General features: G+C 48.5%; 1 protein-coding gene across 3 annotated transcripts in view; it reads right to left on the bottom strand.

Annotated features, from left to right (window-relative positions):
* The window catches only part of LOC134910117 (kinesin-like protein KIF28), a 355700-nt gene that overhangs the window by 159952 nt on the left and 181341 nt on the right, over nt 1-14407 (bottom strand). For 2 of the 3 annotated variants that reach the window (XM_063917785.1, XM_063917784.1), the window contains exons 16-17: nt 1953-2087; nt 512-678 (exon numbers count right to left, since the gene is read on the bottom strand). In XM_063917785.1, coding sequence (XP_063773855.1) covers nt 512-678; nt 1953-2087 — 302 coding nt within the window. The remainder of the gene's footprint in view (nt 1-511; nt 679-1952; nt 2088-14407) is intronic. The other variant, XM_063917786.1, reaches the window with a different exon arrangement.

Raw genomic sequence — 14407 nt, 5'->3', positions numbered from 1 at the left:
ACTTACAACATACTTGCCTACTCTCCCGGAATGCCCGGGAAGCTCCCGAAAATCGGGTGACCATCCCGGCCCCCCAGAAGAGCAGGCAAGTCTCCCGATTTTTAATGTCCCCCCTGCCCGGCCGCCCACATTACTCACTAAGTCCGGGCAGTCGATGACGCGATTCTTGCTAAATTACGTAATCATAGCCACGCCCCCTGCTGTATAATGCCGGTAATCATGTTCCGCCTCGCCTCCGCCCCACCTCCTATGCGTGTCATAGCCCTGTCCCGACCCCCTACTGGGCCGACCTGACTGCTCTCTCCCAGAGAGAGCAGCCATGATGTCGGCATGTATGACTTACAATCTAAATTATGTGGGGTACACACTTGATACTATGGAGGGATAACAACTATCATTGTTGCTGGTCTGGAAAGTGCATATGTGCGTTGTATCAGCAGAGTTATTATAATCACCACTAACAGGTTTCTTTAATAATAAATATAAAAATCAACAATAAAAAAAGTTGTACCTTGAAGGCCCCATAGATCGACAACCAATGCATTTTTTTGTAGGTAACTTAAAAGTCCATTAGATACATTTGATGCAACAAACTGCATTTTATGATCAATGACAGGATTCACGTTTTTCCAGACTGCTTTAGTGTAAACAGACTGATGATCATCATAAAAGTGGTATCTTAAATGAAAATAAAAAGATTACTTTATTATTCTTTTTTTAAATGCACTTGTAATTAAAGACAGTAATATAAGTAAATACAACATCCTTGGAGTGTAGAAAGCTGACCAATTGTGATCACTGTTGCACCAGAGACATAAATAAAGTTATCAAAATCAATCCAATAAAAATTTTCCATAATGATGTACCTGCTCCATCCCCCTCTTGGCACCCCTAGGGCGGCATGCCCAGATAGCATCTATTTAGTTTAGCTGTGCTTCTTTCAGTAATGTGCGAAAATCTGGTGAGTTTTGATACGTTAGGTGCGGACATGGTAGGCAGGAGAGGTAATATCTCACCTCCCATAGACCAGTATACTCCAGAGTTTTGACTATACAGAAAACAAAAAATACAAAGAAGATATTCTAAATATTATAATACCCCCCTCCCTGCACTGGCTACACTGTGACTGTCAGTGACTTCCCATAGCAAGTGCTATCTGCCAGTCACCCGCAGGACAGGAAATCCCAATGGTGGGTGCTTTCCCCTCTGGGACTGCCAGTATGGGCTGCAATTAGCAGAGAGTGAAGCCACTCCCTGCCTTTTGGGCAGCCCTACCCAGCTCTATGGGCTGCAGCCGATGCAGTCCATAGAAGCTGTTTTGCACATGCGCAGTTCCACCGCCGCTTATGCGCTAGTCCCAGCGCCTGCCATATCCATTGCACAGGTGCTAGGACCAGGCTGACCGGGGCTATCCTCTTACTCCAAAGAGGTAGGTGCCGTCACTGATTGTATTATAGACCAAGAAAGATAACATGGATCTTCTAGGAACATTAATTCCTACTCTATAAATGTAAACAGTAGTGCACAAGTCTGTATTCTTAACTATAAATTACACAATTTTAGTGATAATGATTTTTTAATAATCGTGACATAATATCAGTTCAAAGACCAATGCAAACATACAGTATATGCACATGGCATAGACAAAGACATATGCACATGGCACATGTGATGCATTCAGCAGTATGTGAACACAGCTTATCTGTGGAAAAACACATGATCAGATCAGTTGCTGGACTGAATAATAAAATGAAGTCTGGAGTATTTTAGTCACTAAAAATCACTATGAATGTCATGTGTACTTTTCCATAGGGTTCAGTGATATCTATACAATATAGCACATGTTGTGTGTTCTATGTTCAGCATGCGGTGATGGGCATAAAGCCCAATAGTAGCTCTAAAATAATAAAAAAATAAAAATGGAAAAACAAAACATATTCTCCTTTTTTTACCCAATCTGAATCCCCCTGTCTGCGGCTTCCCTCAGCCATCGAACACCGAGACACTGTAAGATATGAATCTGGAAAACTATTTTTCTTCCTAATAATTCCAAAGGGTCTATGACAATATCTTCTTCGCTTAAGGGCCTATGAAAATAAAAAGCACAAAGTGTTATCCAGATATGCTGTCCTTCCACTCCTGCCTCGCAGATGACCTCCAATATATTCCAATGGAGATCATCAGCTAATCTGTGTTATTATCCTGCTGGATCAAATTGTATAGAGATGGATTTTCATCATTTAGGACAGGGATGGCACATTGCAGTTCAGGTTTGTCATAAATGATCAAACTGCCACCTATGTGACAAGCAAAGCATAAAGCAAATGTAAAGTCTTCTTATATACATTAAAAAGATCAAATAATCCTGATTAAACGAAAAGTAGGATCCTCTTATCATGCAAAACTCTCTCCTTTTTGCTACAACAGGGATAATACAATATATTTGTTCGCCCACGCCCCCAAGTTTTCTTATAAAAAATACATTACTTAAGCTTAACTGTAGGTTCCTGGACATGCAAACTTGAATTTTTACCCAGACATTCAACCCTTAATGTAGGGTTGGCTATTGACTATCGATAATTGCAAGATGACAGCCAATGTCAACTAGTTTTGCCATCAATGGTACGTAGCTCACCATAGTGCATGGTCTGAGCCCCTTGATAAATATATTTCTCTAGCATCCATCAGGGATGTTGGGGACAGATTAGTACGATGGGTCCAAAGGAGCCAGTGCACTTTAAATTTCTTCAACTGGGTGTGCTGGCTCCTCCCCTCTATGCCTCCTCCTACAGCTCAGTTTAGAAAAAAATGCCCTCAGGAGAGGATGCACACTCTGCAAGCTCCAGAGTTTTTCTGCAATTTCTTTTTAAAAGTTTAATTTCTTTCGGTATGCTGTTTGAGCAACAGCATACTTGCACTGTGGGGGTTTGGGTTGAGGGTGGGACGGTCACAGGCCTCCTGAGGTGCAGAGCCGCTTCCCCGCTGCAGGACCACCGTCTGAGGGGCTGTTTGTTCAGCGGGGCATGGCGCCTTGGCTGTCGCAGCCGCTGCATGCCGCACACCCCTAACGCTGCCTGAAGGTGATCATCGGTGGTGAGTACTAACGCGCGGGTGTGGCGTACGGGTCCCTCCTGGGGGGGACCCGCTGTAGCCCCTGCGTGAGACTGGCTAAATATAGTAAACCGAGCATTTATGTGAGGTTGTACATATTGGGAGTCATGGCCAGTATTAATATACAGAAGTAGCTCCGGCGCCATTGCAGGGGGCGGAGCTACACGAGAGCAGCCTCAGCTGCATTTTGGCGCCTTCCTCTGCATTGCAGCAGCAGCAGCCTCCACTGTCCCTGGATCGCTGGTACCGGATGTAGAGGGGGAGAGCTGTTATACTAGTGCACAATAACATCCCTCTGAGGGATTATATTGTATTACAGTCAAACTGTGATTAGGGAAGCCAATCCCGGGCCATTTTTTCAATCCCGGGTATTGGGATTGAAAAATGGGCAATCCCGGGATTCCCGTGATAACCGGGTTTGGCTTTTAGCTATGTGGTCGCCCCCTCACCCCACCCCACCCCACACATATAACTCACCATATACCGGGGGCGGGCGGGTGGGGAACAACCTCTCATCTCTCCTGGCGGCTCCCTGCAGTGGCTGGCGGTGCAGCGTGACCTCTCACGCTGCGCTGGGGTGCCGGAAGAAGGAAGCCGGGCAGCGTCTTAGTGTCCTGTGGACGCTCAACACCGATCCCTCAATCCCCAGGATTGGAGTTTCCAATCTCGGGATTGAATCCCGGCCATTTTTGGGCCTTAATCCCGGGATCCCAACGATTCCGATCCCGGGATTGGCCACAATAACTGTGATTACACATAAAAACGCTAACAGCCTCACTGGGGCTGTGCAGCGCTGGGTGCGTTGGGGTCCTCTCTCCTGTGTCTCCTGGGATCCCGACCGCCGGCAAACAGATAGTGTGGTGAGCGCAAATGAGCCCATTGCTGGCACGGTGGCGCGCTATGTGTGCCACGCTATTTATTCTCCATCTAGGGGGGGTCGTTCCCTGTTGCTGCCCACTCAGTGTCTACCAGGACGGCTTATGCGCCAGCACCCGTCCCTGCTGTTACTCCTCTATAGTGCTGCCACCTCTGCTGCTCCTCTCCTTTCTGCGGTGGGCTGCTACCCACCGACGGCTGCTTGAATGTGTGCCGCCTGTGACCCACTTGCCGCTGATGCTGCCCTACCGTCAACGCTGGTGTTCCTGCTCCTGTTCTGTCTGCTTCTCCAGGTTTGAGAACCCACAGGATCTCTTGGCCGGGTGAGTGCCTATATTAGGGTAAAGGTGAAAAAATAACCTGGGGCACAGCAAGATTTGGATAACGGTAATGGTATAATATTTCTAGTTTGTTTAAACAAAGTGTCTGTTAGTACAGGTAACAGATATGACGTAGAAATAGTACATTTAAAAGAAATAAAAATCAAAGTCAAAATAAAATAAAAACAGTAAAAACTGTTTTTGGTAACACAGTCTCAAATAAATAATGTACAATGTAAAAGTACAGTATACAGGCAGTTTTGCAGCCCATAAAGATTAGTTTTGAAATGGAGAGAGCAGCATAGGTAGTGGTGACTGATGGTCCTGCTCCTAATATGTTAATGCAGAGAGTAATACTAATATGGGCACTTACACCTACCCGGCGGCGGTTAGCAGCCCAACTTCATAATGCAATAGTTCACTGGATACTTTTGTCTGCTATCGCTATCGCAGTGATCGCTACGCTGCAGGAGTCCCGGCCAGAGCCGGATTAAGGGGGGGGTCCCGGGGATACGTACCCCCGGGCCCCCCTTCCCAAAAGGGCCCCCTGCCACACCACCAGCGGCGGAACTTGCGCCAGGGCAGCCAGTGCAATGCACAGAGGCCCAGCGCTATGAAGGGGCCCACAGCCGGCAGCAATGTAATGAGTCAGACTGACTCATTACACGCTGCCTGCCGCTGCGCCGTGGGACCTGACAAAGAAGGTAGTCTGCACACAGGACACGGCGCCAGTGAGTGAGAAGGGTGATCTCATCACCCTTCAACTCGGCACCGTGCTGCTGCAGCAGCTATCAGTTTCCTGCTGGCTCTGTGTTGTCCACTGTCTGTGACTGCATGCTGGGAGAAGGGGGAGGCCGGGAGGGAGGAGGGAGAGTCAATGACAGGGCAGCAGTGTGTGCACTGGAGACGTCAGCACTCACCCCCTGCAGTGAAGAGCCTTGCCGGAACCAGGGAGCCAGAGCCAGGAGGTGCAGCAAAGTAAGTTGTGGATAAAGAAAACACATGTACTGTAAATACAAGGGTGTGTGTGTTTTGCTGGCTGTGTGTGTATGTTTAGCTGTTTGTGTGTTTGTTTTGCTATGGGTGTGTATGTGTATATCTGTTTTCCTATGGGTGTGTGTGTATGTGTTTTGCTATTTGTGTTTAGTGTGTGTATGTGTTTTCCTATGGGTGTGTGTTTGTGTGTATATATGTGTTTTGCTATGTGTGTTTAGCTGTAGGTGTGCGTGTTTTTTCTCTGGGTGTGTGTGTATATATGTATTCTGTGTGTGTTTTCCTATATGTGTGTATACAGTACATATATCAATATCTACAGATATAGCCATGCTCATGACTAGTGTGCCTATGTCTGAGGCATAGGGGGATATTCAATTAGTGCCGAGTTTTCCGACAGTCGGAAAATTGGCACTAATTTGACCCTTTGGTAGCCAATAGCGGGAGTTTTAGACAGTGTTTTGCACGGTTTTCTCCATGCCTTTTTTTGGGGGGTCGAATAGACCAAAAAACTGTGAAACGCACGGAAATTCGACAAAACACGAATTTTGTCGAAATCCACGTGTTTCATGTGGCGACTAATTCGCTAGATCGGGTTTAACGTTGGCGGCTAATTTGCTGATCCACGTGGTCTTCGACCAGGCAGATTTTTTGACAAGTCGAAAATTGGAACGCGCTTTGAATAGGTCGAATGTGAATTCGACCTACATACGGGCGGAAACTGACGCTTTTTCGACTAGTGTAAAATATCGGCACTAATTGAACACCCCCCTTAGACTTCTATGGAGCAAACGGGTGCAACTAGCCACAGCACGGCATTTACTGCAGCTTGCCGCGATGCGTTCGCCCATGCCTTACACATTCCAGCAAAGATGAGGCTGGCTACATCAATATCTATCTATCTATCTATCTATCTATCTATCTATCTATCTATCTATCTATCTATCTATCTATCTCACATTCCTGGTAGTAAATGTTGGTATGCACATAAGGTAGACACCAGCATACCATGTATAAGGGTCTCTACTGTGTGAGGGAACGTGTATACGGCTCTCTGCTGTCTGGTGTACCGTGTATAAGGCTCTCTGCTGTGTGGCATAACGTGTATAAGGCTCTCTGCTGTGTGGCGTAACGTGTATACAGCTCTCTGCTGTGTGGCGTAACGTGTATACGGCATTATGTCACCTTTCGGAATCCCGAAAGGCGACATAATGCCGGCATCAAAATACTGACAGAGCTCAGGATTCCGGCATTAAAATACCAATGCCTGGAATCTTGAACGTTCTTCTAGAGGGACGCGCTCGCCTCCTGCCGCGGTGGGTGGGAGATTAAGTTTAGGCATTACAAGGGGGTTTAGGGTGCAGGGACGGCAAAGGGATGGTTAGGTACCGGGAAGGGGGGGCTTAGGGTTAGGCACCAAGCAGGAAGGGTTAGGGTTAGGCACCAAGCAGGAAGGGTTAGGGTTAGGCACCACCGGGGAGGGTTAGGGTTAGGCACCACCGGGGAGGGTTAGGGTAGGGGGCAGGGGAGGGTTAGAGTAATTTCTGGGGGGCTGTCGGTATTCTGATGGTTGGGATGCCGCTGTCTGTATTATGACCGACGGCATCCCGTCCATCGGTATATCATACCAAATCCTGGCGTAAGGTGTATAAGGCTCTCTTCTGTGTGACGTACCATGTATAAGGCTCTCTACTGTGTGGTGTAACGTAAATTGTGAGTACTATTGTGTGGCGACACCCCTTTTCAGTGAGATAAAACACAATTTTTTGGGTGACATGACACGCTTTCCCTTTTTTTAATATGGGAGGGGGGCCCAATGCGTATTGTTGCACCTGGGCCCACCATTTTCTAGTTCCACCACTGCACACCACAGATCGGATCTCTCTTCCGATCCGATCTGTGGTGTTGTGCTCCCGTCCGCACTGCAGCGGCGGCCGTACAAACAGGACAGCTGAGCGACGGCTCAGCTGTCCAATAACGTATGAGTGAAGTAGGCTGCCCCAATGGCTGAGCGGCAGGCTGCTTCATTCATACATGATTGGAGAGCTGATCCGTCACTCTGCTGTCTGTGCGGTTGGCGGGGACGGGAGCGCAATTCGTTCACTGGATGGTATGTGAGTGACACCCCCCCCCCCCTGGTCCTCCTCCTCCTCCTCTCTTGAATAGGGGCCCCACTGATTTAAGTACCCCGGGCCCCCCAGCGACTTAATCCGGCTCTGGTCCCGGCACACAGGCACCTGTGTAACAACATCATTGCCTCTGGGAAGAGACGCCACCTAAACCAAATCCACATAGATGGATAGAGACAAAAGTATCCAGTGAACTATTGCATTATGAACTTGGGCTGCTAACCGCCACCGGGTAGGTGTAAGTACCCATATTAGTATTACTCTGCATTAACATATTAGGAGCAGGACCATCAGTCACCACTACCTATGTTGCGCTCTCCATTTCAAAATGAATCTTTATGGGCTGCAAAACTGCCTGTATAATGTACTTTTACATTGTACATTATTTATTTGAGACTGTATTACCAAAAACTGTTTTTATTTTATTTTGACTTTGATTTTTTATTTCTTTTTTATATGTACTTACATGTTACACTTTTAAATGTACTATTTCTACGCCATATCTGTTACCTGTACTAAAAGACACTTCATTTAAACAAACTATAAATATTATACATTTTTTTTTCTTTACATACTATGCTGGGTGGCTCTTATTATGGCTAGCCACTCCTCTCTGGTCAGGTGGCCATACCCCTTCCAGCATATGGCAACGCCCCTTAGTGGGCCCATATGATTGCATTTCCCTGGTGGGCCCTTCATGCCTCAGTTCGACACTGTGCAGAACGGATCTCCTCGGCAAAAACGGTTCGGGGGGCGGGGCAGGGTGGAACGGCGCAGTTGCATGAAATCTGACCATGCCAGTTAAGTGGTTAAAGAGATTAGCAATATTAATGCTAGGACCACGGCTATGGCAGTGTCTGCGCGCAGAGCCATATGGTTGCGTCAGTGAATTGTTGATATTGTTGATGCTGACTCCAAATGTAATGTGGAATCTCTTCCCTTCACAGGTAAATTGCTCTTTGGAGGTGTATTGGACGCATGGATTTCCTTCAGGAGCTCCGCCTGCTAGATGTACTTACCCGGGACCGTCTATTCAGTCCTTTCGGTCCTCCAGATTTCGATCTAGGACCAGAGGGGCCTCCAACACAGCTAGAGGCTCCAGAGGTAAACCTAAGAAACCAGCCGTTGCCGGATCTCAGGAGCAGAACACCAGCTCTGCTTCCGTAAAGACTTCAGCATGACAGTGCCCACCCACCCCGAGGGGATCTCGTGGTGGGAGCTCGGTTACGTCACTACAGCCACATCTGGGACAGTTCCTGCCAAGACGCTTGCAACAGGAATTCCTTGTGTCTCTAGATATCAAGGACACTTACCTATTATCCCAATTTGGCCTCCTCATCAGGCCTATATGAGGTTTGCCCTGCTGAACGATCACTACCAGTTTCAGGCGTTATACTTTGGCCTGTCTACAGCTCCGAGGGTGCTCACGAAGGTGATGGCGGAAATGATGTTTCAACTCAGGGTCCAGGGGGTCAGTGTTATTCCATACCTGGATGATCTCCTGATAAAAGCGAGCTCTAGGGAGCTTCTATTGTTCCATATAGATCGCACAATACAACGTCTGTCCCACCAAGGGTGGATCCTCTGTCTGCAGAAGTCCCACCTGGAACTGTCTCAATGGCTCCTGTTTCTGGGGATGCTACTGGATACTGTAGCACAGGAAGTGTTCCTCCCAGAGGACAAAGTAAGAACACTTCAAGAAATGGTTTGCATGGTGCTCCGATCTGCTTGAATCTCCATTCATCTTTGCATAAAATTGTTGGGAAAGATGGTGACCTCGTATGAGGCGATTCAATTTGGAAGGTTTCATTTCAGACCATTCCAATTGGACATCCTGAACAAGCGGTCCGGTTCCCATCTTCAGATGCACCGGATGATTCGGCTGTCACCTCAGGCCAGAATCTCTCTCCTGTGGTGGCTACAGTCTTCCAACCTGCTGGAAGTTTGATGCTTTGGGATCCAGGATTGGATCCTCCTCCATGACGGATGCGAGTCTGAGAGGATGGGGAGTTGTCACCCAGGGGGCGCAGTACCAGGGCAGTTGGTCTGCCCAAGAGGCCCTTCTTCCGATCAACATTCTGGAACTTCAGGCTATCTACAATGATCTGATTAAGGCATCCTCTCTACTCCGGGATCAGGCAATCCAGGTGCAGTCGGACAACGCCACGGTGGTGGCGTACATCACTTGACAAGGAGGGACAAAAAGCAAGGCCTGTATATGAGAAGTGTCAAGAATACTCCACTGGGCAGAAAGAAATGCAAGAGCACTGTCTGCAATCTTCATTCCGGGGGTGGACAACTGGGAAGCGGACTTCCTTAGTCGCCATGACCTCCATGCTGGGGAGTGGGGACTACATCCTCAGGTGTATCAGCAAATCATCGACAGGTGGGGATGCCCACAGATCGACTTGATGGCCTCTCGTCTCAACAAGAAGTTCCGCTGCTCACGAACCATGGACCCGCAGACGAGCGCAGTGGATGCGCTGACATCGCCTTGGCCTTACCAGCTGGTCTACCTGTTTCCTCCGATTCCGCTGATCCGTAGGGTGCTCAAGGGGATCAGGCATCAAAGAGTGGACGCAATCTTGATTGCCCTGGATTGGCCCCAAAGAGCGGTACGCGGCTCTTCTGGACATGTCCGTAGAGGACCTTTGGCCTCTACCACTAAGAAGGGATCTTCTTCAACAAGGACCGTTTGTCTACCCGGACTAAGGCGGCTTCGTTTGACGGCATGGAAGTTGAGTGGAACATCCTAGCTCACAAAGGGCTTTCCAAAAAGGTCATTGCCACTATGGTGCAAGCCAGAAAACTTGTGATGTCAAAACACTATCATCATATCTGGCAGAGATATGCCTCTTGGTGCGAGGAACACACATATCCCTCTGCAGAATTTAACTTGGGAAGGTTCCTACGATTTCTGCAGGCTGGAGTGGATAAAGGCTTCCGTCTGGGATCCATTAAGGTCCAGATTTCAGCTCTTTCCATATTCTTCCAGAAGAAGTTGGCTCTCTTGCCAGAAGTTCATACCTTCTTGCAAGGTGTGCTTCACATACAACCTCCATTCGTGCCGCCTACGGTACCTTGGGATCTGGATGTAGTGTTACGTTTTCTACAGTCCTCCTGGTTTGAACCTCTGATGACAGTAGAAGATAAGTACCTCACGTGGAAAACTGTGATGTTACTGGCCCAGGCTTCTGCTAGGCGTGTCTCAGAATTGGGGGCCTTGTCGTGCAAAAATCTCGTACTTGGTCTTTTACGAGAACAGAGCGGAGCTCAGGACTAGACAGCAGTTTCTGCCGAAGGTGGGCTCCGCGTTTCACTTGAATTAACCTATCGTGATTCTATCCAGTACTGATACATCTGCTTCTCCGGAGGCATTGGATGCTGTGCGAGCCTTGAAAATTTATATCAAAAGGATGGCTCGGATCAGAAAGATGAATTCCTTGTTTGTGCTCTATGATGCACAGAAAAAGGGTTGCCTTGCTTCTAAGCAGCCTATTGCTCGTTGGATTAGGCTTACTATCCAACAGGCCTATGTGACGGCAGCCTTACCGGTTCCGCAGTCTCTGAAGGCCCACTCTGCAAGATCGGTGGGCTCTTCCTAGGCGCCTGCCCGTGGAGTCTCAGCCCTGCAATTATGCTGAACTGCTACCTGGTCAGGGAAGAACACCTTTGTGAAGTTCTACAGGTTTGATAGCCTGACCAAAGAGGATACCCAGTTTGGGCAGGCGTTGCTGCAGATGTCTCTGCACGTTCCCACCCGTTCTGGAAGCGTTGGAACATCCCCATCATACTAATCTTTCCCCAATATCCTTTATGGATGCTAGAGAAAATAGGATTTTAAATATCTATCGGTAAATCCTTTTCTCTTACGTCCTAGAGGATGCTGGGGACTCCGTAAGGACCATGGGGATAGACGGGCTCCGCAGGAGACATGGGCACTTTAAGAAAGACTTTAGGATTTGGGTGTGCACTGGCTCCTTCCTCTATGCCCCTCCTCCAGACCTCAGTTGATTACTGTGCCCAGTGGAGACTGGGTGCTTTTCAGGAGCTCTCCTGAGTTTCTGACAGAAAGTATTTTGTTAGGTTTTTTATTTTCAGGGAGCCTGCTGGCAACAGACTCCCTGCATCGTGGGACTGAGGGGAGAGAAGCTCTGCTTCTTAGGCTACTGGACACCATTAGCTCCAGAGGGATCGGTACGCAGGTCTCATCCTTGCCGTCCGTCCCGGAGCCGCGCCGCCGTCCTCGTCACAGAGCCTGAAGGTAGAAGCCACGTGAGTATGAGAAGTTAGAAGACATCAGAGGCGGCAGAAGACTTCACTGTTCTTCACTGAGGTAACGCACAGCACTGCAGCTGTGCGCCATTGCTCCCATTCACCTCACATACTCTGTCACTGTAAGGGTGCAGGGCGCGGGGAGGGGCGCCCTGGGCAGCAAATAATCCTCTCCTGGCAAAAGATGGGTATATACAGCTGGCCACTGTATATACCTACGAGCCCCCGCCAAAGTTTGGTATTTTAGAGTGGGACAGAAGCCCGCCGCCGAGGGGGCGGGGCTTCTCCCTCAGCACTCACCAGCGCCATTTTTTCTCCACAGCACCGCTGAGAGGAAGCTCCCCGGACTCTCCCCTGCTTAGATCACGGTGACAAGAGGGTTTTAAAGTAATGGGGGGGGCACATAATTGGTGCATTGAGTATAAAAGCGCTATCTGGGTAAACATATATACAGGTTGAGTATCCCATATCCAAATATTCAGAAATACGGAATATTCCGAAATACGGACTTTTTTGAGTGAGAGTGAGATAGTGAAACCTTTGTTTTCTGATGGCTCAATGTACACAAACTTTGTTTAATACACAAAGTTATTAATAATATTGTATTAAATGACCTTCAGGCTGTGTGCATAAGGTGTATATGACACAAATGAATTTTGTGAATGTACACAAACTTTGTTTAATACACAAAGTTATAAAAAATATTGGCTAAAATTACCTTCAGGCTGTGTGTATAAGGTGTATATGTAACATAAATGCATACTGTGCTTAGACTTAGGTCCCATCACCATGATATCTCATTATGGTATGCAATTATTCCAAAATATGGAAAAATCCGATATCCAAAATACTTCTGGTCCCAAGCATTTTGGATAAGGGATACTCAACCTGTATTGTGTTTTTGTCCTGGGCTATTATAGCGCTGGGTGTGTGCTGGCATACTCTCTCTCTCTCTGTCTCTCCTAAGGGCCTTGTGGGGGAACTGTCCTCAGATAAGAGGGTTCCCTGAGTGTGTGGTGTGTCGGTACGTGTGTGTCGACATGTCTGAGGTAGAAGGCTTTGAGGGAGGAGGAGGAGGAGCAAATGAATGTGGTGTCACCGTCGACGGCGCCGACCAGGGCCGTAACTACGTGTGTGCCAAGGGGGCTTGGCACACAGCGCAGTTGCCCTGAGGGCGCAACGGCCAGCGGCATGTAATGAGTCAAATTGACTCATTACATGCCGCCGAAGTCTGCGCCGTGCGCCGCGCTGTGTAGAGAGAAGAGGACCAGCGCCGGGCAGCGGAGAGAAGGAGGAGGAAGGAGGGAGAGCAGTGAGCCGCAGCAGCGCTATTTGATTGGTAGTAAGCGCCGCTGCAGCATCCCCCTCTCCTCCTGTATTGGCTGCCCGGCGCTGCTAAGGATGCTGGGATGCGGTTCCCCAGCATCCACAGCAGCGCCAGGCAACCAATACAGGAGGAGAGGGGGATGCTGCAGCGGCGCTTACTACCAATCAAATAGCGCTGCTGCGGCTCCCCGCTCCCCCTCCCTCCTCCTCCTTCTCACCTCACACAGCCTGCACCGAGAGGAAGCTGCACGAGGAGCCTGTCAGCGGGGAGAAGGTAAGTATATCCCCCCCCCCTCTCTCTCTCTCTCTCTCTCTCTCTCTCACCGTCTGCCGCAATGTGTAAAATGGGGTCTCGTCTGCCGCATTGTGTAAAATGGGGTCTCGTCTGCCGCAATGTGTAAAATGGGGTCCCGGCTGCCGCAATGTGTAAAATGGGGTCTCGTCTGCCGCAATGTGTAAAATGGGGTCCCGGCTGCCGCAATGTGTAAAATGGGGTCCCGTCTGCCGCAATGTGTAAAAAGGGGTCCTGGATGCCGCAATGTGTAAAAATGGGGACTGGCTGCCGCAATGTGTAAAAATGGGGACTGGATGCCGCAATGTGTAAAAAGGGGGACTGGCTGCCGCAATGTGTAAAAAGGGGGCCTGGCTGCCGCAATGTGTAAAAAGGGGGACTAGCTGCCGCAATGTGTAAAAAGGGGGACTGGCTGCTGTAATGTGTAAAAAGGGGGACGCTGTCTATTGTAATGTATAAAAGGGGCGCTACTGTGCAGCGTAATTTGAATAATGTAGACTACTGTGCACCGTAGTATGAATTGCTATTATTTTGTGGCCACTCCCCTTCCCCATTAAGCCACGCCCCTATAAATTTTTTGCGCGCCTACGGCGCGCACTGCCCCTATCTTACATTTGGGGGGGCGCCACTTTCGTTTCTTGCACACAGCGCTAAAATGCCTAGTTACGGCACTGGCGCCGACACCTGACTGGATGGATATGTGGAAGGTTTTAAGTGCCAATGTAAATTTATTGCACTAAAGATTGGATAAAGCTGAAGCTAGGGAACAGTCAGGGAGTCAACCCATGCCTGTACCTAGGTCGCAGGGACCTTCGGGGTCCCAAAAGCACCCACTATCCCAAATAGTTGACACGGATACCGACACGGATTCTGACTCCAGTGTCGAATATGATGTTGCAAACTTACAGCCAAAGGTGGCTAAATGTATTCGATATATGATTATTGCAATCAAAGATGTTTTGCATATCACAGAGGAACCCCCTGTCCCTGACACGCGGGTACACATGTATAAGGGAAAGAAAACTGAGATAACTTTTCCCCCCTCACATGAGCTGAACGAGTTATGTGAAAAAGCTTGGGAATCT

Source organism: Pseudophryne corroboree, chromosome 4 (genome assembly GCF_028390025.1).
Source record: "Pseudophryne corroboree isolate aPseCor3 chromosome 4, aPseCor3.hap2, whole genome shotgun sequence".
NCBI lineage: Eukaryota > Metazoa > Chordata > Amphibia > Anura > Myobatrachidae > Pseudophryne > Pseudophryne corroboree.
The sequence above is the reverse complement of the archived record's forward strand: the minus strand, read 5'-3'. Positions and strand labels throughout refer to the sequence as shown.